This window comes from Lygodium microphyllum, chromosome 29 (genome assembly GCF_053477565.2).
Source record: "Lygodium microphyllum isolate KBCC chromosome 29, Lygodium_microphyllum_v1.1.10, whole genome shotgun sequence".
In the NCBI taxonomy this organism is placed as follows: Eukaryota; Viridiplantae; Streptophyta; class Polypodiopsida; order Schizaeales; family Lygodiaceae; genus Lygodium; species Lygodium microphyllum.
Window position 1 is genome coordinate 121093518 of NC_141163.1, and position 20817 is coordinate 121114334.

General features: G+C 41.9%; 1 protein-coding gene across 7 annotated transcripts in view; it reads left to right on the forward strand.

Moving 5' to 3' along the window:
• Positions 1–20026, forward strand: part of LOC148011091 (Pentatricopeptide repeat (PPR) superfamily protein) — a 33910-nt gene extending 13884 nt beyond the window's left edge. For 6 of the 7 annotated variants that reach the window (XM_087672200.1, XM_087672202.1, XM_087672199.1 and 3 more), the window contains 6 exons: positions 10818–11015; positions 11295–12176; positions 12412–12621; positions 17072–17329; positions 17465–18955; positions 19242–20026. In XM_087672200.1, the coding sequence (XP_087528326.1) occupies positions 10818–11015; positions 11295–12176; positions 12412–12621; positions 17072–17329; positions 17465–18955; positions 19242–19825 (3623 nt within the window). In that variant the 3' untranslated portion in view covers positions 19826–20026. The remainder of the gene's footprint in view (positions 1–10817; positions 11016–11294; positions 12177–12411; positions 12622–17071; positions 17330–17464; positions 18956–19241) is intronic. The other variant, XM_087672205.1, reaches the window with a different exon arrangement.
• Positions 20027–20817: the final 791 nt, after the last annotated feature.

The following is a 20817-nucleotide window of genomic DNA, read 5'->3' on the forward strand; positions in this document are numbered from 1 at the left end:
GCACAGCTGAAATTTGTGGCTTCCTTGACAAAGCATCAGCCATAACATTCTTTTTGCCTTCCACATGCACAATCTGAAAATGGAACATTTACAAAAAGTTTGCCCAACGCATATGCTTTTCTGACAGCTTAGTCTGAGTTAAGAAATAACGCAATGTCTGACGATCTGTCTAGACAACAAAATCTGCCACAAGTAGGTAGTGTTTCTAGCAAGAAAGCGCATGAATCACAGCTAGTAATTCTTTCTCATAGACCTGCATAGTCCTTTTGTGGCCCTCGCAAGATTCTGCTTTCATATGCCACTACCCGGCCATCTTGCATTAGCACTGCACCAATGCTATCGCCACAGGCATCACATTGGACAACAAATGACTTCCTAAGATCTGGCAGAATGATCACTGGACTAGAAGTCATCTTTTCTTCAAGAAGATTAAAAGCTGAAATCTCTTTCTGTGTCCACTGGAAATAGACTCATTTCTTCTGTAAAGCATGTAAAGGTGAAGCAATCTCTGCAAAATTGCGAATAAACCTCCTGTAGTAAGAATACAAACCCAAGAAGCTTCTAACATTATGGACAATCTTCAGATCTGGCCATGTTCTAATTGCTTCAACCTTAGCAGGATCCATTCGGACACCATCCTTTGACACTATGTGCCCCAGGAACTGGATTTCTTCCAAGAAGAACTCACTCTTCTTGCCATTGATAAGCAACCTATTACTGCAAAGCTCATCAAAGACTGCTTTTAAGTGTTCTCTATGCTCCTGTTCATTCTTTGAAAAGACAATCATGTCATCAAAGAATGTACCAACAAACTGTCTGTATGGACGAAAAATCCTGTCCATCATTCGATTAAACGTAGCAGGAGCATTAGTAAGTCCAAATGGCATTACCAAGAACTCATAGAGACCAAACGTGGTCCTAAATGCAGTCTTATGCACATCCTCTTGCTTAATCCTGATTTGATGGTATCCACTCTTCAAATCTATCCTGCTGAAAATTGACGCTTCTTCCAAATGGTCAAGGATGTCGTCAATTCTTGGAATGGGGAACTTGTTCTTGATGGTACTCTTGTTCAACGCACGATAATCTATGCACATGCGCCAAGAGCCATCCTTCTTCTGCACTAAGAGCACTGGTGAGCAAAAGGGAGATGAACTTAGTTGAATCAGCCCTTTTTCCAACAGCTCATTCACCTGGCTCAATATCTCTTTCTGTTGGGCTGCACTAACCCTATATGGAGGTCTATTTAGTGGGCTACTGCTTGGCATCAAATCTATTGCATGATCCTCAGACCTCTCTGGTGGCAATTGTGATGGTAATGAGTTAGAAAAACAATCACTGAACTGAAACAAGAAAGCAGACCTGTCTCTATCTAACATAGAAAAATTTGACTCATCATTATCCTTGACATCACGTGCAAAAATCAAGTACACAGAAAGATGATTCTTTATTACAAATGTAATGGTAGAAGCCGATACAACAGGTACAAACTCTCCTTTAAGCTTCACATCAAGCACATGAGTCTTTCCCCTATGTTCCAAAGTCAGTGTCTTGTTAAAGGCATCCAACACACATGCTTTCTGAACATGCATGGCATTCCCAACAAGACATCACAGCCTTCAAGTGGCATGATATAAAATTCTTTTGCATCAACATAAGACTGTACATGAAGTCGCAGCTTCCCAAGAATGGGTGTCACAGACTCTGAGTAACCAGGACATGCCAACCTTGCCTCTGCTGTGTAGCCCATCTCATCTGCTCTGATGCCCAAAGTAGAAGCCAACTCTGGTGAGATAAAGTTTGCCTTAGCTCCATGATCAAAGAAAATAAGTACATGTTGATCCCTAACTTTACCCCAAGCTCTGCAAAGCTCATTAGCATCCGAGTGTGGCTTGTCTCCCAGCATATCTGGCACTAAGCCTGCTGAAGGTTTGGGCTTCTTTCCTTTCCTGTCCTCTTTATCATCATCAGCTGATCTCTTATTCTTGTCCGGACAGTTAGACGCAATATGACCAGTCTGCTCACAGATAAAGCACTTCCTCTTAGCCATTAAAGCCTTTCTCTCTTCAAGAGACTTGCGCACAAAAGGTTTCTTCTGGTCCTTTGGCTGCTGTCCAAAGAACTTGGCTGGCTTCTTCTTGAACTGCCAAGATTTACCTGTGCTCTGAGAAATCTGAGATACCTGTATACGAAATGGCTTCTTTGCTGAAAATTTTTCAGATTTGTCCTGTTTAATGCTGCCCCCAAAACCACTTGACTATCCCAACAACAATGCATTTCTTGTGGTAGCATTCTCAATTCACTGAGTCAAAGTGGTGACCTTTGTCTTTGTACAATAATTCCGAAGTTCCTTGGGCAGCCCACAGCAATATTTCTCTATTTGCTCGGTCAATGGCACAACCCTGTAAGAAGTGACTGGAAGTAAAGCCTCCCAAAACTTCTTGCTATAGTCTTCTAGATCCTTGCATTTAGATGCATCCAAATTGTGCCAAGCTCACATAACATCAATCTCAAATTCATTGGTCAACCAAGCAGAAGCAAATACTTGCTTAAAGTAAGTCCAAGTGGCAGGAGCCTGTCCTTGCATCAACAGTGTACTCCACCACTGACTAGCATTGTCCTTAAGAAAGGCAGCAGCTTTCCGGACCTTAGAAGGCTCTGTAAAGTTCCCTCCTGCAAATGCGGCATCAAACTGCTGTAAGAAAGAGAGAGCCTTAGTCCTATCTTCAAATCTTCGAAAGATGTCAAACCGCACGGCTGCACCACCTTCCTTGTATGGCTTTGGCTTCTCATGAGCCATCAAAGGGTCCATAGGATATGCCTGCAACATAGGAACACTAACAGGTGGCATAGGAGTTGCCGGACCACTGACTATAGGGCTTGTAGACACAATACTTGCTTGTTGATTTTGATAACCAGCCATACCAAAAGTGCCTTGTGGCATGCCAAAACTGCCATGAACACCCTGAAATCCAGGCTGCATGCCTATATTGCCTTACATGGGGTTTGGCATAGAACCATGTGCACCCCCAAACACTGTTCCTGTTACATAAATCTGATTTCCAGGTGCATAACCAGTCATACTCTGAAATACAGATCCACCTCCAAAGTATCCAGGATGTACAGAGGTCGGTGGAAAAACCTGTGGTAAAGCTTGAAAACTGTTTCCCTGTCCATTTAAGCCAACATTTGGCTGCTGTAAAGTGGTGAGCTGAACTGGCAATGCCTGTGTAACTAGCATTTCCGCCACCTATTCCTGGACAGTCAGAACCAATCTTGGAGTCTCCATTGACTTCGCAAGCTGCCTTGGTGTTTCCACTGAATCTGTAGCATGCTTACCCTTATCCTGGACCTCTACTGGATCCGAAATCTTTGCAGATTGCCCAACTTGCTGTAAAGGAAGGAAGGGTTGCAAAAATGCCAAAAACCTTGGATTCTGCATCACTTCAGTAAACATACTCACAGCATCAACTAACTGAGTCTTGAAAGTGTCTTCATCCATAGAAGAAGCCGTAAGAACATGTGGCTCAACCATAACAGGAGGAGTAACAAACTGTGGAGGTCTAGAAGACTCTCCCACCTCATGAACAACAAGGATCTCCTGTGATGAAGACGCTTTCTCTCTGGTGTCTTCCTTTCTATCAACCATAATGCACAATTCTGTGTCTACACCCAAACAAACCTTGGCTCACTCTTTAGGGAAAAAGTGATTCGATCCCGGCAATGGAACCATGTAACCGGCCTGTTCACTGGGAAGGGCGGTAGTGTACAACCAAAATAAATAAATGCTTTCACCCAATTTAACAGTCGCCCACTTTACCTGAACTTAAAGACAAAATCAAGAAGACATACAGGAAGCTAGAATGCTCCTGTTGCAACACATACACCCTGTTGGCCCCTAAGTTAGGCGCCCCTTGCGGTATTTCTTTATTTTTAAAAAGAGAAAGTACAATGGGCTGTCTTTCACCTATTTTGGGTGAAATTTGACAGCATAACAGTACAATTACTAACCCAAATCAAGTTGACCAGGAGGGGAAACTCTGCCCAAGTCTAAATCTTCTGGTCGGAGTGCAGAATTGACCATTTCAACCTGCTGTATTTACTGGTTCAGACCTGTTCTGAAACCTGTTTACAACTCATACTGTTCCCTGTACTGTTCAGCCCACTGTAATTACTGGTTCAGACCTGTTCTGACACCTGTTCTCAGCTCATATTGTCCCTTGCACTGTCCTGCATCATTTGGGCCAAGTGCCCCTTGATTCTGACATCAATTGGCTCTGAAATAACCTCTGAACAGTCCAGAATCAGAACTGATTTAATGCTGTTTCAGACACTTGCTTGGTGAGGTTACCACCCTCATCTGTTCGTGCTTGTGGGCAGCAAACAACTGCTCCTGTTCTTGGAGAAAAGAGGCTCTTGCCTCGTGCAAAAACAGCATATTCCACACAGCTGTACCTGAATCAGAAGAAAGGCCCTTGATTTTGCAGCATAACCATACTGTCAGGGAGAGAAAGAGAGAGAATAGGAAGGTAGCTCAAGCCTTTGTGCATCATAGACAAGGTAGAGTAGCTCTCAAGAGCTCTCCATCTGCAGCAATCCATCTCCCTTTCACAAAAATGAGCCCCCAATGCATTGAAACTCATTTTTGTGCTGCCCTCTCTCTCTCTCTCTCTTTTGGGAATTTATGCCCAAATTGTGATACATGGCATACTGTAATAATTTTCATGTTTAAACCTTTCGGTCTAAAATTCTCCATCCTCGGTTCAAAATTTGACCTCGGCACAGACCAGAGGATTAATCATCGTACAAAGACGAAGATAATGACGCGAATAGATTTTGAGGTCCAAAAATAGTAACTCCCTAAATTTTGGAGTTGCTTCCATTGCATTCCCACTAGTCTTCTGACCATCTTTGCAGACTATGGCTACATCCAAATCTGTACTGTAGCTTAACTGAAAGTGAATTTCCACTAATGACCCCACATGGACTGATCTCTTGAAGATTTGTCCATCTTCACTTTGAACTAGTCTCTTCCAGGCTAGTTCTTCAACATACTTGTCCATATACACTTTCACAAGTCTCTTCTAGGCTTGTCAATCTACAGTGCCATCAGTCTCTTCCAAACTTGTACTGGACCTTAACTGTCCAGTCTTGACTCACTAGACATTCTTGTCTGTTTCACATACTGGCCATGCAACTCAAGTGTTTAGATTTCAAGAGGGATCCTTCCCAAAAGAAAAACCAAATAAAATATGTAATAATGCACCAAATCCCAAGTACCATTTTTCTTTAGAGATTCAATTTCTCACAGCATAGCTTTATGCCATTTCTTGCTATCCTTTTTGTCCATTGCTTCCTCGAAGCATGACAATTCACCACAATCTATCAATGTGACATAATCAGCAACATAATTCGCACAAAGAACAAACCTATCTGGTTGTTTGGTATTTCTTGTCAACCTACCGACCCAATGATTGGTGTTTGCTGGTTGTTCAACCTGCAAATCTGCATGAACAACTTACTGTTCCAAAGGTTCAGCATACTATACTACGTGATCCGGTTGTTAGAAAGGCACATTTTCTGGCTGAAATTGTGGTATATCATGGGCAACTTCTTGTTGATCTATTTTAGCATCATTCCCTGCATTTAAAGAATCATTTACAGTAGGTATTTGCTGTTGTACAACAAGCACTCTTTGCTGTCCTATAGGTATTTCTTCTCGGAATACAACCCTTTTCACTTCTTTTGTCATTTCAAGTTGTTTATGCATGCAATCTTCCGAGAAGGTTACATCATTGCTACATACAATTTTCCTTTTTTCGAGATCCCATAACTTAAATCCCATTTTTCCCTCATCACCATATCCTAGGAAAATGCATTTACATGACTTTGGCTCCAATTTGCTACATTGTTCTTTGCATATGTGTGCAAATGCCTTGCAGCCAAACACTCCCAAGTGTGTATACAAAGGTAGCTTGCCCAACCACACTTCTTGAGAAACTCTCCCCCCCAAAGACATGTTTGGTGACCAATTTATGAAGCGTACAGCTGTCATAACAACCTCTACCCAGAAACTGTTAGGTAATGCAGCATGAGACATGGTATAAACCTTCTCCTAAATAGTCCTATTCATATGCTCTACAATACCATTTTGGGGCAAATTATAAAGGGCAGTGAGCTCCCTTTTTATCTCTTTACTATCACAAAAGGCCTCAAAGGCTTTAGATACATATTCCCCACCATTCTCAGAGAGAAGACACTTTAATGTCTTGCTGGTTATATTTTCAACAAGTACCAAGAATTTTTTGAACTTATCCAAAGCCTCATCTTTACAACACATATAAACCCATACTTTGCATGTGGCATCATCAGCGAAAGTTACAAAATATTTCCTCCCCCCTAGAGGCAACCCTGGCATCTCACATACATCTAAATTTACTAACTCCAAGGTGAAGATTTTAGTGAAAGAGACTTTTTATGTGATGTTTGAGCATGTTTGCTATAAATGCAGTGATCACAATGGTCAAAATCAACATACCTCAAACACGGTAAATAACTCAAACGAGAAAGCACCTTCATTCCAATTTGACTCATGTGCCCCAATCGGCTATGCCACAAAGACACACTTGGCTACTCAGTTATCGCGACAACATGATCATGCACACTAGATACATGTAATAGATATAGAGTATCACTTTTAGAGCCTTTAGCAACAATTCTAGAGCCCTTACATGTTTTCCACTTGCTATCTGTCACAAGACTGTGACAACTAGTACCTTTTTGTTGATTTCTTAAGGGGCATAAAATCCTACCATGCAAATGGATTTACAAAGTGAAGGTCACCTTTGGTTCCTCGCTAAAGTACAAAGCACGATTGGTTGCCAAAGGTTTACAAGGAGGGACATGGGATTGAATTTGATGAGATATTTTCTCCTATAGTCAAAATAACTATTTTACGAACCATATTGGGCTTGGTTGCATTCGAGGATATGGAACTCATACAGATGGATGTAAAGATTGCTTTCTTACATGGTGATTTGCATGAGGACATATATATGCAATAGCTAGAAGGTTTTGTGGCTAAGGGGCAAGAAAAGATGGTATGTAAACTCAATAAAAGCTTGTATGGGCTAAAACAAGCACCGCGTGAATGGTATCATAAGTTTAATACGTTCATGCAATCTTAAGGTTTTCAAAGAAGTCAAATGGATCAATGCTTGTATACCAAGAAGGCTGTAGATGGCAGCTTTATTATGTTGATTCTATATGTGGATGACATAATTGATGGTAGGGATGTTCATGCATTAGACACATTGAAGGAAAACCTACACAGTAGTTTTGATATGAAGGATCTTGGTGAAACCAATCATATTCTTGGATGCACATACTTAGAAATAGATCGAAAGGTCTTCTTTATCTGTCATAGTAGGAGTATGTATCTAAGATTTTGCAATGTTTCAATATGGAAGGGGGGAAAGCAATTGGTGTACAATTACCTCCATATGTGAAACTCAATGCAGAGGACATCCCTACATCTGATGATGAAAAGGTTGAAACGGCTAAGACTCCATATGCTTTAGCTGTGGGTAGCTTGATGTAGCTATGGTTGCTACATGCTTTGACATAGCATTTGTGGTGGGAGTGGTAGACAAATACATGGCACATCTTGGTAGAAAGCATTGGGAAGTAGTAAAAGGTATCATGAGATGTCTTAAGGGCACAAAGGATGTGGGCATCTGCTTTGGAAAGCAGAAAGCATCTGTTGTTGGCTTTACGAATGTAGACTATGTTAGTCATGCTAACTACAGGAAGTCGATTTCAGGGTAAATATTTAACTTCACAAGGGGAGTAATTTCTTGGATCTCCAAGCTATAGAAGTGCGTTGCATTGTCTACTACAGCGGCAAAGTATGTGGCTACCGTTGAGGCATGCAAGGAGGCTTTATGGCTTTCATGTTTGGTGGGAGAGCTTGGGATTATTGACACTCCTGTCCTCCATTGTGATAGTAAGAGTGCTATCATGCTAGCACGGAATCATGTCTTTCATGTAAAGATGAAGCACATAAAGGTGAAGTATCACTTTATCAGGGATGTAATTGACATCAAAAGCATTGAGTTGGTCAAGGTACTTATAGATGATAATCCTGTAGATCTTCTTAAGAAGGGACTTCTAGCAAAGGGGTTTGCTCATTGCCGACAGATGATGGGAGTTGGATAGTATATGTATTTCAGCTTTGTATATACTTAGACTTAGCTAATTCTTTCCTTGACCTTCAGGCACGTTGCCTTTAGGTGGGAGGTTGTTGGGAATAAAGGGCCTCTATGCCTTTTATACGTGCTTGGGTTTGAACACACCCTTGCACTTGTACTTTAGTCTTTTACATATAACAATCAAAACCTAAAGAGTGGTGCATCCTTTTTGTATCCACACATCATGCATCACACTCTATTACTGCTGCTCACACACACACACACACACACACACACACACACACACACACTCTCACTCTCACTCACTCTCTCTCTCTCTCTCTCTCTCTCTCCCCCCCCCCCGCCATCGCCATTGCCTAACATTGAACCTCCACCGTGCGTCGTTCACCACAATTTTATTGTTTTATTTGAGTTAGCTTGTTTTATGCAGCAGTTGGCCAGTTTTGACTGGCTGACTGACTTGATAATATTATTGTGTTATTTATTGCCTACTTAGGCAGGCCTGCCCTTTGGCCACAATCACTTCAGTTTCGTGCAGGTTGAGAGAGATCTCTGGCTAATTATACTCACACAGCCAACAGTTTGGGCAGGATTCTGGGCAGGTTGGGCAGGCTGGACAGAGTTGCCATGGGGCAGGCTGCATTTTTCACAGCATTTTTTCATTATTTTATTGTTATATTTCAGTCAGCCTGTTTCATGCAGCAGTTGACCAGTTTTGACTGACCTACTCGATCATATCATTTGTATTATTTCCTGCCTGCTTAAGCAGGCCTGCCTTTTGGTCACTGTTACTTCAGTTTTGTGCAGGTTGAGGGAGATCTCCAGCTAGTTATACTCACACAGCCTGTTGTGGATATCTGCCTTGCGTATGCAGAATTCATTCTCTGCTTTTTTCAGCATTCTACTCTCTCTCTCTCTCTCTCTCTCTCTCTCCTCTGTGTTCACTTCTTTCTTCTAGTCTGGTCATATGCTTCCACATTTGCTGCAATTTGATACTATCATGTGTTGTCTACTATGAAAGAGCATTCTAACTCTCCTATTTAGTGCATCTTTTGTTTATTTGGTGGCTAATTTCATGTGTGCAAGTTTGTTTATGCTCATTGCCCTTAAGATTGTTTCTATAGGCCAGTTTCAAAGTTTGTCGATGAAGAGATCTAAGTGGATAGCATGATCTCCTCTCTAGATGAGAGCTTGATGATATGGGTGGCAAGGAAATGCCATTGGGAGTGGAGATGCCTCAAATCGGTCACACCAAATGTATCTAGTCAGGAATGGATGAGCCAAGTCACTAGTCCAATCAGAAGATAGCGAGGAGCTATTGAAGGCACTGCAAATTACTCCTACCTGAAATGGACATCAAGGACCAAAGGGTATGGGATGGGCATGCTAGCAGCAAGGAATGGGTGGCTCAGAGAAAAGGAAAAGTAGTTATTGCATGAGTAGAGGTTGTGTGAAGGTGAATTTGAAAGAGCTCCTGCCAATCCTAGGAATCCCTGTTTGAAATTGATCAAAGGTCTTGGGAATCCATAGCTACATCATTGATATTGATATTTACACACTCATGGTTTGATCATGTTCTAGTTGAAGCAATGTCTCTTTGCTCTCGTTGTCTCCCTCTTTGTGTAGAAAGCTTTGGGGTTCCTACTTCAAACTTCCAATGTTTGTAGGATTGGACATTGTCCTCCAAAGTTGTCCTTGTGATAGGCAGCCTCCTTGTAGCCCTCAACCTTTCAGTATGTTCAATAACCTACTAGAGCAAAGTGATGAAGAGTGGCCTTTTTATCGTAGGATTTTTGTATTCATTTTTTACTCTCTCAGAATTTGACCACCCCCAACAGAATAATATATACATGCATTCTCTATGTATTTGTAGATCATGGAAGGTAAAAGTTTGTCATAGGTTAGTTAACTCACATGACAGGGTACATTTGTCAAGGATGACCGCCCTGCTGCCCTACATATTAGGGATTTGGCATCAGTGGTAAGTGCATCATCTACCTTGGTTCTTGAGCATAGTACACATTTGATTGAACACTGCATTCAAGGTGAGTTTACCTTTTTACAGTATGCAAGGTAGAACAATCCTAAAGAAGTTGAAAAACATCATGACTTGAAAAGTGAGTGGCTATGTGGCATCCACTTCTCTATAGCAAGAATATATGTGACGCAACATTGCAAATCAAAGTGTTTGACATTGCATACAAATTTCAATGGCAGGGAATTTTGCCACCACAAAGCAAGTGTTGCAATGCAGAATCCGATATTCTTGATAAAAGCACAAGGCTATTATAAATTAATGTGCTTGAGGGCTTCAATGGCCTTTGTGCTGGAATGGCATTTGATCTCGTAGCTGTGCTTTCATTTTGTGGTGGCACCTGGGTTAGTTGTAGTATCTGGCACTGTGCCATGTGGGAATGCTGTAAATATGCCTGTATAGTACTGAAAGTGTACTTAGTCTAATCCATAATGAATTGTGCTTTCACTTCTGACATGGTGATACAGAATCACATTCAAAAGTTTTGAAGTGGTTATACATGACTTATAACCACTTGTGAGGTGCATTTTAAGATCCTTGGAAGCTTATGCTTTGGAGGAAATATTTTACAGGTGCTTTGGATCCTGAAGATTCATGGACATGCCCTCGTTGTGGTTGGGTTTATCCGAATCCTCATCCAAGTGCCAAGCATCGAAGAAACCACAAAAAGCATTGTGGTAAAATAAAAGGGTTTGAGTTGATATCAGAGAAACATAATGGGGGTTCATCTGATGAAGCATCTTCTGATGATGAGACTCATATCCACAAAGGTACTCTGATGTCTCTTTTGCCTATAACTGCTGACATTTGAATTAAGTGGGACTTGTTGCATTGTCTAATAAATGAATCGGCTGCTAAGCATAAACATTCGTGGGTAATCTGTTTTAGTGATGTATTTTGATGTAGGAGGCTAAAGTCAGTGCAGAGATCTCTTACCCAAAAAAACAAAATTTCTGTAGCTGTAGCATCTATATTATTGTCATTACCAGATAGTTGGTGATGATTTGAAATGCATGATTGCCATTCTTATAACTTTTGTGTACATTCAGAACATTCTTTACACAATACACATCATGTGCTGCCAGCTGAGACTGTGGTTGATATACCACAGTCATCTGTACTGGATGTTTCCTCAACAATGATAGAAGATGATTCATCAGCAGCTACAGGAGGGGTCAGTACAGTAGCAGAAGTTGTAAAAGTGGAAATTGAGGCATCTACAGGCACCTCATTATATGAAGTTGTGCCTGATGCTGTCAAATTTGAAGCATCTCCAACACAAGATGGTTTGCCTGCCGGAATAAATGCTTTTGCTGTTGCAGAACCACCCCCAGTGCTGCCAGTGAAGGCTGAGGCACCAATGATATCCACACAAATTTTCCCACCTGTGTTGAATGTTTCACCTCCAGTGGGAGGCGAATTACCATTAGCTGCAGAACAGGTCGGTAAAGTCACTGATCAGGTTCAATATTTTGAAGCACCTGCATTGGGAAGTTCTTCATCCCTTTCTGGTAAAGATGTCGAGGTTTCTGCAGCTCTTCTTAATTCTACTGTACCTAGTGTGGATGCATTTTCTGAAGTCTCTAAAGGAACAGAAGATAATGTGAAAAAGATAGTGGCCTTGGAAGAAAATAGGATTACTTCAGGCAGCAACCAAACAAGAGATCTGTTCAGCTTGACAAAGGAGACATCTGCTTCGCATGCTGATTTAAAGGGTCCAGCTGGTGAATCTCTTCCTGTTTATCTTACACCTACTTTGAATGCATTTCCTGAAGTTTCTGAAGTAAAAAAAGATGAGGTAAACCAGCGAGTGAGTGGGGAAGATGGAGAGACTAGATCAGCCACACTACTAAATGACATTGATCAAGCAGAAAATCTGCGCAAGCAGGAGATTGCACCAGTAAAGACAGAGAAACCTGCGGAGCAAGCTGGTGTGTTTGCTGGCTTTCCTTAGGGAATTTTGTGGCTAGTTTCAATTGTTGCTTTTTGACAGACGTGTGTTTTTGATAATTAACTTTCCACACTGGTAGATTCAAAGACTACCAATCATGTTGGCTACTCAGTCAAAAACACACACACACACACATGTACTTACATGTGTGTGTGTGTGTGATCAAGACGATGTTCAATTTCCAGATTTTTAATCATTGAGGTTTTGCCTTGCAGATGCTTTAAAGGTAGATCATAATGATCTTTGGACTTGCCACCTCTGTGGTTGGACTTATCCCAATGCACATCCAAGTGCCAAGCATAGAAGAAATCACAAGAAGCACTGTCCAAAAACTGGAGGTTCAAATTTGGAGTTGATTCAGGCAGCTGCTGTTGTTGATGGTTCTTCTGAAGAGGCATCTTCTGATGATAATGCTGAGCAGCAAGGTAAATGCATATGCTCAGGATTTTTGTCATAAATAAAATGTCTAATAACTTTATAATGAGGAAAGTTTTTTGAACTGGTAACAATAGTACACCAAAGAGGTGAAAAAGATGTAAATTGACCAACCAGATAGCCTTTTTCTGTGGGTGATTGTGACATGGAGCTGTTCTGTGCAATTATCAAATTAATCATATCTCAGCTAGGACCAGGGATGGGGTAATGGCATGGTGGAAAGCATTGGAAACAGATAGTACTAGAAGAGCACCAAATGGCAAATGTAGAGTTGTAGGCATAGGTGAATGAAAATAAGAGGACATATTAGGACCAGCAGAATAATGTGAACAAAACTTCAATAAACCTAAATGTGTGATACAGAGAAACAGGCGAATAGTGCTGTAAGAGGCTGGGGTTCAAGAATAATATTGTTTCTGAAAAAGAATAGCATCATCCTTCATGCAAGGTATCACCATTTCCTACCTTTTATGGCGCTGTCCAAAAGGGCTGCTCACAGGTGTGTTCTACTGGGGTACCCTCATGAGTGCCTAGGCTGCCATAAATGATTGTTGCTTATGGGCTGCCTGGGTTACTCCCCACACTGTCTTGCATTGGTTGCTGTTCTCGGTGCTGTGCAGGGGCTGCCTGCCAACATGAGCGCATAAGACCAACCCCCATGCCTTGTCCACAGTTGCTACCTTTGTTGCTGCATGCCTAACCAAAACGGTGCTTTCCAGTTCAAAAACGAGGGTAGATGACCCTGGTTTGAGGTTTACTGTTGGTTTTCATATGGGGCTCACATACTAGCTGGGAGGCCCACAATACATATTGAGGTCACTCATAGTGCATGGGACATCCACTGCACAGAGGTAGTTCTCTAATAAAACTAAGGTGACTGGATGACCCTGTTTTGAGGTTTGTTTTTAGTTGAAATTATTCACATAGATGTTGATTCACTGCACATCAGATTCTTATCCGAATGATCTGATGTGTCTTTAACCTCAAACATGTTTTTCATCAGGAGGGAGGAGAAAGGCACTAAAGTGACCTGTTTTGAGGTTCACTTGGTATTCATATGTGGTTCACATACTGGTCAGGAGGCCCACCGAAGACGTTTGAGGTTAAAGACACATCAGATCATTTGGATAAGAATCTGATGTGCAGTGAATCAATATCTATGCGAATAATTTCAACTAAAACTAAACCTCAAAACATCCAAGATTACACGTCAGATTCTTATCCAAGATTACAAGCATTAGGAGGGAGGAGAAAGGCACTAAAGTGACCTGTTTTGAGGTTCCCTTTGTTAGAAGTGGAGCAGCAATGGAAGCGTAAATGTATGCTGTAATAAACTGCTGAAACACGAGAAGGAAAGAAAGAACACTGAAGAACACAATACGGATGAGAACTCAGATGTATGCTCGGGAAATGGAATCCATATATCCAACACGAGACAATTGCATACAACAGTGAGTTACTGGTTGCGTGGACATTGGCATTGGCTACTCTCTCCACGGTGTCTCCACACGTGTGATGGCAGATGAGTTGTTGAGTGAGGAGGAGGAGCATGAATTTATAGGACAAAAATATGTCATCAATATGGTCAGGTTGTCCAACAATAAATGCTGAATATGACCAATATGAAGACCATAAAAAATGCCTAAAATATCCTAAATAATGTGCCTAACCCCAACATACACAGACTCACCCACGAGCTGACAAATTTGCTAACACCCTCTCTCAAATCATGGGTGATCTGATACAATACAATGATACAATGAGTATGAATCATAAACCATACAACATAGAACCACCAAGTAGAACCGTGAATGCCCAAGCAGTGGGCGATCAAGCCACCACCAAGGTCCCTTGGAGAGAACTTAATGTTGATGTCGAGCGTACCAGGTCATGAAAATAGAGAAGATCATAGCATATCTCTGTGTTTGTTCCAATGTCTCTCAGTAGCATACATGATCAACCTATCAAAAATGCCTTTGGAACATATGTAACCATGGATTTCTCGCCTTTGGCCAGATTGCCAAAGTGTCCCCTCATGTGAGCTCATGACTAGGAATCAAGCCTGCTCTTTGTCAAATAAACAACCCATCATGAACTGGGATGTCAATCCTAGCTCTAAGATTTGAACCTGCCAGACTTCAATCGATGTGTTAGGGAAGTCCCTCTTTGGATCTTGTGCATCTGTATAGAAGTATAGATGAGGTGTGGTTGCTCCATCTCACCACCCTCTCACACTTCCTCTTTGGCATTGGAGAGTCGTGAGGGATGCCATCGTCGCCACCACTAGAAAGTAGCTGAGGAAGGGGCCATCAATCCCTTCTTGGGATCTGAAGAAGCGGACCCTTTTCGTGCCTTGGACTTCTCCTTGGTTGGAGATCGGATTTGAGTCGGAGGCAGATGATGACTCGTTGGAGGAGTCCACATGCGGCTTCGTTTTCTTCTCCTTTCTGGAAGCGGCTAACTCTGTGCAGTCCTTTTGTAAATGACATTTCCCACAGTGGTAACATTGGGTCTTCGACTTCTTCTTATTTGAACCCCTCTCTGAGGTTGCAAGAGCCTCACTAGAACCTGATGAAAGCCTTCCTTGTAACCACAATGATGCCTTATGCTCAAGCTGCATCGAGTTCATATGTGTAAAACTGATAGTAGTTGATGATGTCTATACCCTCAATGCATTTGCCACTCCATCAAACACCAGAGGGAGTTTGGAGAGTATGAGTCCAACAAGATAGCCTCTAGAAGGGCAGACTTTATTTGCCGAAGCTGGTCTTGGATTTGGGTCACATGAAGTAGAAAAGATTGGATAGTATCTTCGGCCTCAAACGGAATTTGCTGGAGCTGTCCATAAAGAGTAACTGCCCTCATGGTGGAAGGTGCCACGTACATCAGTTGCAACTTTGTCCATACTTCAAAAGATGTCATGCAGGAGGTAACTATTTGTAGGACTTCTTTGGAAACACACCGAAGCAAGGCCGAGTAAGCACGTGCATCATCTGAATCCCATGTAAGCATTGCTTCCTCATGGTTGTCTTCATCAAAATCAACTAGAACAGGAGAAGGCTGTTGAGGACGCTCAATAGCTCTGCAAACCACGTACCATAACCTCTTTTGTATAAACCAAGCCTTCATCACAGCACTCCATGTAAGATAATCAAGTCCATGTAACTTATCATAAGTGGATGTGCATGGAGGAGCCATTTGTAGAGGATTTAGAAGAGAAGTAGAGAAAAGAAGGAATTTGGAGAGGGAACACAGCCAAATCACAAGCACAAACTGCAGAAAATGAGAGTTCACATGCAGTATTCACCAAAATCCGACCAAAACAAGAAGAAATCTGCTGTGAAAAGTCATAAGATCAGCCAAAAACTGCTTGAAACAACAAAAATGGCTTGATAATCCAGTCGCCCAGCTAGGAGGAGATGCAGAAACACCAAAACGCAAGTTGGAATTGACATGTAGGCAGGAGAGGGGCTGACGTAGGCTGTATGGATGCTGATGTTAGCAAAAACGCAGGAAAAATAGGTCAGCTGGTTGGAGCAGTAGTCACCTAATCGGCAATGGTCAAAACAGTCTTGAAATCAGCAAAGAAAACACAGCAGGAGCATAGAACTTGAGCTTTGATACTATGCAAGAAGTGGAGCAGCAATGGAAGCGTAAATATATGCTGTAATAGACTGCTGAAACACAAGACAAAAGAGAAAGGGAAAGAACATTGAAGAACACAATACAGATGAGAACTTAGATGTATGCTTGGGAAATGGAATCCATATATCCAAACAGGAGATAGTCGCATACAACAGTGAGTCATTGGCTGTGTGGGCACTGGCATTGGCTCCTCTCTCCATGAAGTCTCCATACGTGTGATGGCAGATGAGTTGCTGAGTGAGGAGGAGCCTGAATATATAGGACAAAAATGTCCTCAATATGATCAGGTCGGCCAGCAATAAATACTAAATATGACCAAGGTGAAGACCATAAAAAATGCCAAAAATATCTTAAACAATGTGCCCAGCCCCTGCATCAATAGACTCACACATGATCTGACAAATCTGCTAACACACTTGGTATTCATGTGGTTCACATACTGGTTAGGAGGCCCATCGAACACGTTTTTTAGGTTAGAGACACTAAAGTGACTAGACACACTCTACATATACAAGGCTCTTCACATGGATGTTGCATCACTGCACATCAGTTTCTTCTCTAACAATACAAGATGGGAGCAATGAAGCAAGGTGATTTGGTGTGCAATGAAAGTTGACAAATGCCCTGGAAGTCTTTCTAAGATCATGTGGTGGTTAGGTTGGCAGATCTAGTTTTAAAATGGTCAGGAAATGTGGAGGGAAATTGTTCATAGTCTCAATAAAGTGAGTTTGGTGCTGCTGGATAGCCTTTTGTATTTTTGCAGGCTGTAATATTAAGGTATATCCCTTTATGCAGGACACGAGTCTTCAGAAATGGGTCTGCCCAAAGCATATAATGCAAGCACTTCATGGCCTATAGTTGTAGATTCTTCATCGCACGATGAAAATGTTACTCAGGGACCTGAGCAACCAGTGGAACCCGAGGGTGACAGAAACTCTGGACATGGGACAAGTGACAAATTAACTGAATATGAAAATGTATCAGTGACTTCTATTCCAGTTTCTTCTCCATCTGCTATTATTGAAGGCGAGACTCCTGTGTTCCTGGAGCAAGGTAAGCTACAGAATAGAGAGGAATTTTTGACCTGCAATTTAATTGAGCACTTGTGATATGCTAAAAGGGAAATTTGTCCCCGTGAGACAGTCTTCTGTCTTCAGGTTAACTTCCTCTTTCATGATTTTGTTCCAGGCACTGTAGTTGATACTCCGATTGAAAGCAGTATATCAGTGACCCCTAAAGGATTGGCTGAGGGCACTTCATACACGGAAGAGAATTTGGAAACTGCTTTGGAGCTTCCAGCAGCAAGACTGGAAAAAGAAGTTACAACAGCAGGGTCTAAATCACCGTCTAGAGACTTGTATACAGAGAATTTGCCGGACCAAAATGAAATTGCTGTGAACACAGTCTTCACAGTTCCAAATGTTGTGAATCCAGCTAAGGATAATGGAGAAGGGCTTGTTGAAAGCAACAGCAAAGATTCCTTGGAACAGTCACTTCCGCTTCAGGAAGAAGAAACAAATGCTGTAACTCTTACAAGTAGTTACTCAGATAAAGAAAGATCTCAAGATATGGCAAATGTTAAAGTTGGTTCAGAACAGGAATCTCCACCTGACATTGGTGCAGCACGAGATGAGAGTAACTTGCAGCATGACTTGCCTGAAAGTTCTTTCAAAGAGACTCTTCCAACTGGAGAAATTTTGGCAAGTGGATCAGTTGTTGAACCTGTGTGTTTCAGGACGGGCAAAGTGATTACAGAACAAGACTCCTTGGAACAGCCACTTTCGCTTCAGGAAGTAGAAACAAATGCTGTAACTCTTACAAGTAGTTATCCAGATAAAGAAAGATCTCAGGATATGGCAAATTTTAAAGTTGGTTCAGAACAGGAATCTCCACCTGACATTGGTGCAGCACGAGGTGAGAGCAACTTGCAGCATGACTTGCCTGAAAGTTCTTTCAAAGAGACTCTTCTAACTGGAGAAATTTTGGCAAGTGGATCAGTTGTTGAACCTGTGTGTTTCAGTGCCGGCAAAGTGATTACAGAACAAGACTCTGCTTCTGAGAATGAACTGCTCCTGACATGGGGTAAAGTAGACGGTGATGACCTGGCTAAATCTCCGAAATCTCCTCTTTGGTCAGAGGAAGTTGCTGCAACTGGCTCTAGCGAAGGCCATTCAGACAAGGACAAGGACGCGTGTTTAACGAATGCTTCAGAACATGACTCTGTTTCTGAAGTTGGCTCATATAAAAATACTGATCGAATTAAGCTGAATCTTAAAGAGCCTCAACACAAAGTTGGAAATGGTTTTGAGAAAGCTTGTGACAAAGCTGAGAATGTACCGCAAGCAGCTATAACGATAACAGAAACAAAGCTTGAAGTGGATGAGTGTAATGAGCACTGTGATGCTGCAAACATAGCAGATACCTTTGAAATTCAGAAGACACTGATAGATTCAACAAATGCAGAATCTAGAAATCTTGGGTTTCCAGGAACAGTGGCTGAGGGAAAGGCAGTAGAACCTGGACTTGAGAAGGATTCTGTAGCACAAACAGAAAGATGGGTGCCTCCTCTGGGGCGGTCCGATTCTTTGGGGACGGAAAATTTTGAAGATGCTCGAGATAGCCTAGAGACTTGTTCTGTTGGTGGTAGTGTTGGAGAAGACGAGGCTGCTGAGCTAGAAGGTCTAACTCTTCACTTTTGCATATCCAGATCTGTGTAGGCATTGATTAACTTTTGAGAGGGAGTGTGCACCGTGTGCTTAGTAAAATACAAAGATGTATATGTTCTGGATATGTGTGTGTGTGTTATGCGCATGTCCATAAAGTGTAGGTTGTGTGGAAGCCAAATAATGCTGCACAGTCTCATGGGATCTAATTATGTGAATGCTTTAAAAGTTGCATATTTCACTTAAAATCAGTATTTAGGGGACTTTAACAGGCTTTTCATAATGTATTTCTATTTCTGCAGCTTCTCTCCGGAAGAGTCTGTCTGATAAGAACATGGGGCTTAACGGGTCAATTAACTTAGTGAGCAACGGTGGTGTCTCTGGACCTCCAGTTCAAGATGTAAGTACCGTGCCAGGAAAGTTCACAAGTGCAGGAGCAAACCAGGATTTGAAAGCTCCCTCTCCAGAGGCTTGGCAAGAGCCTGCAGGAGCAGCACAGGATTTGAAAGCTCCCTCTCCAGAGGCTTGGCAAGAGCCTGTGGGAGCAGCACAGGATTTGAAAGCTCCCTCCCCAGAAGCTTGGCAAGAGCCTGGAGTTTCAGAAGTGGCAAGTGAAGATAATGATCCTCAAACAGAAGAGGTGCTGTCAGAAACAAGACTACAGGGTATTGAATCTGAGGTAAAAGAGGACAAGGACAGTAAAAGGCATACACCTCTGCGGAGTCTGTTGGCCAAGGAAGGGTCTGATAAAACAGGACAGAAGAATACTGCTTCCAGTGTGGAGAAAATTGGAGATGCAAATGAAAAGTGGAGATCAAGTTCTGAAACAAAGCCAAAGACGAGATCAATTTGGAGTCATTGCATTTGCTGTCCTGCTGTACATTAGGTTCCCTCAAGCATTTTTGGGGGTTATGTAATATCCTTCATCGGTTTCTTGTACTTCTGTGTATGCTTGAAATGTCTGTAATCTTATCATTGCAACAAGTTATTTGGTTTATGCAAACAGTTTGTACAGTGGATCATGCTCTACGAGCACCTTGTAAAGCATTAAAGTTCATTACAAGTGTTAGAAAGTCATTTATGGTCACAGACATCTCTTGGTAGTTAATGCCAGTGTGGGAGGTAATACCAGTAATTCCATATGGACAAAAATGAAGTAGTGGAATTGATCATTGCAACAGAAGAAAAGGATTGAAGTGGGGCTATGGTCACTTGAAAAGTATTTGTGCTGATGTTGCACTTGATCATCCTGTCTCAAAGTAAAAACATAAAGATCTCTTCAATCCATGTTTCTGCTAATGTCAGGTTTTCGCATATCACCATCAGATTATTGAACATGGTTCAGCAGATTACGAGGGGGATGAGCTGTAGTCGTCCCCAGTTTAGCTGAGTATGAAGCAAACTCGATACTTAAGGAGCAGCTGAATGCTTCTAGTTCAAGCCAATCGAGGGATCCTCCCTCTAATGTTTCTGGGGTTTTACAACAGACTTTTTGATGGATGTGTACCATCTTTGGAATGTGAGTAAAGAGGAGTCGAAAAAAGCATCAAAGCGTCTGCCTGGTTGAAGTCATGCATGGGAGTTTTGATGGCAGTTGAACGGTCTCTGGCCTATGAATACGCTATATATCGCATTGTTCTTTTAATCACGAGTTTGGCCCTTCGGTGTACGGGAACATGGAATTCATTGAGCAGATAGTGATATTGATATTTTTGAGCTGGGCTGTCGTACAGATTTTCTGCTTTCTTTGTACATTGACTATTTCTTATTATGGTAATAGATACTTGTGCCCGGAGAAGCCCAGCCCAGTACTAAAACCGATGCTACCGAAGAACTTTGATACCACACTTTCTCTCATTTCTCTCTAAATCGAACCAA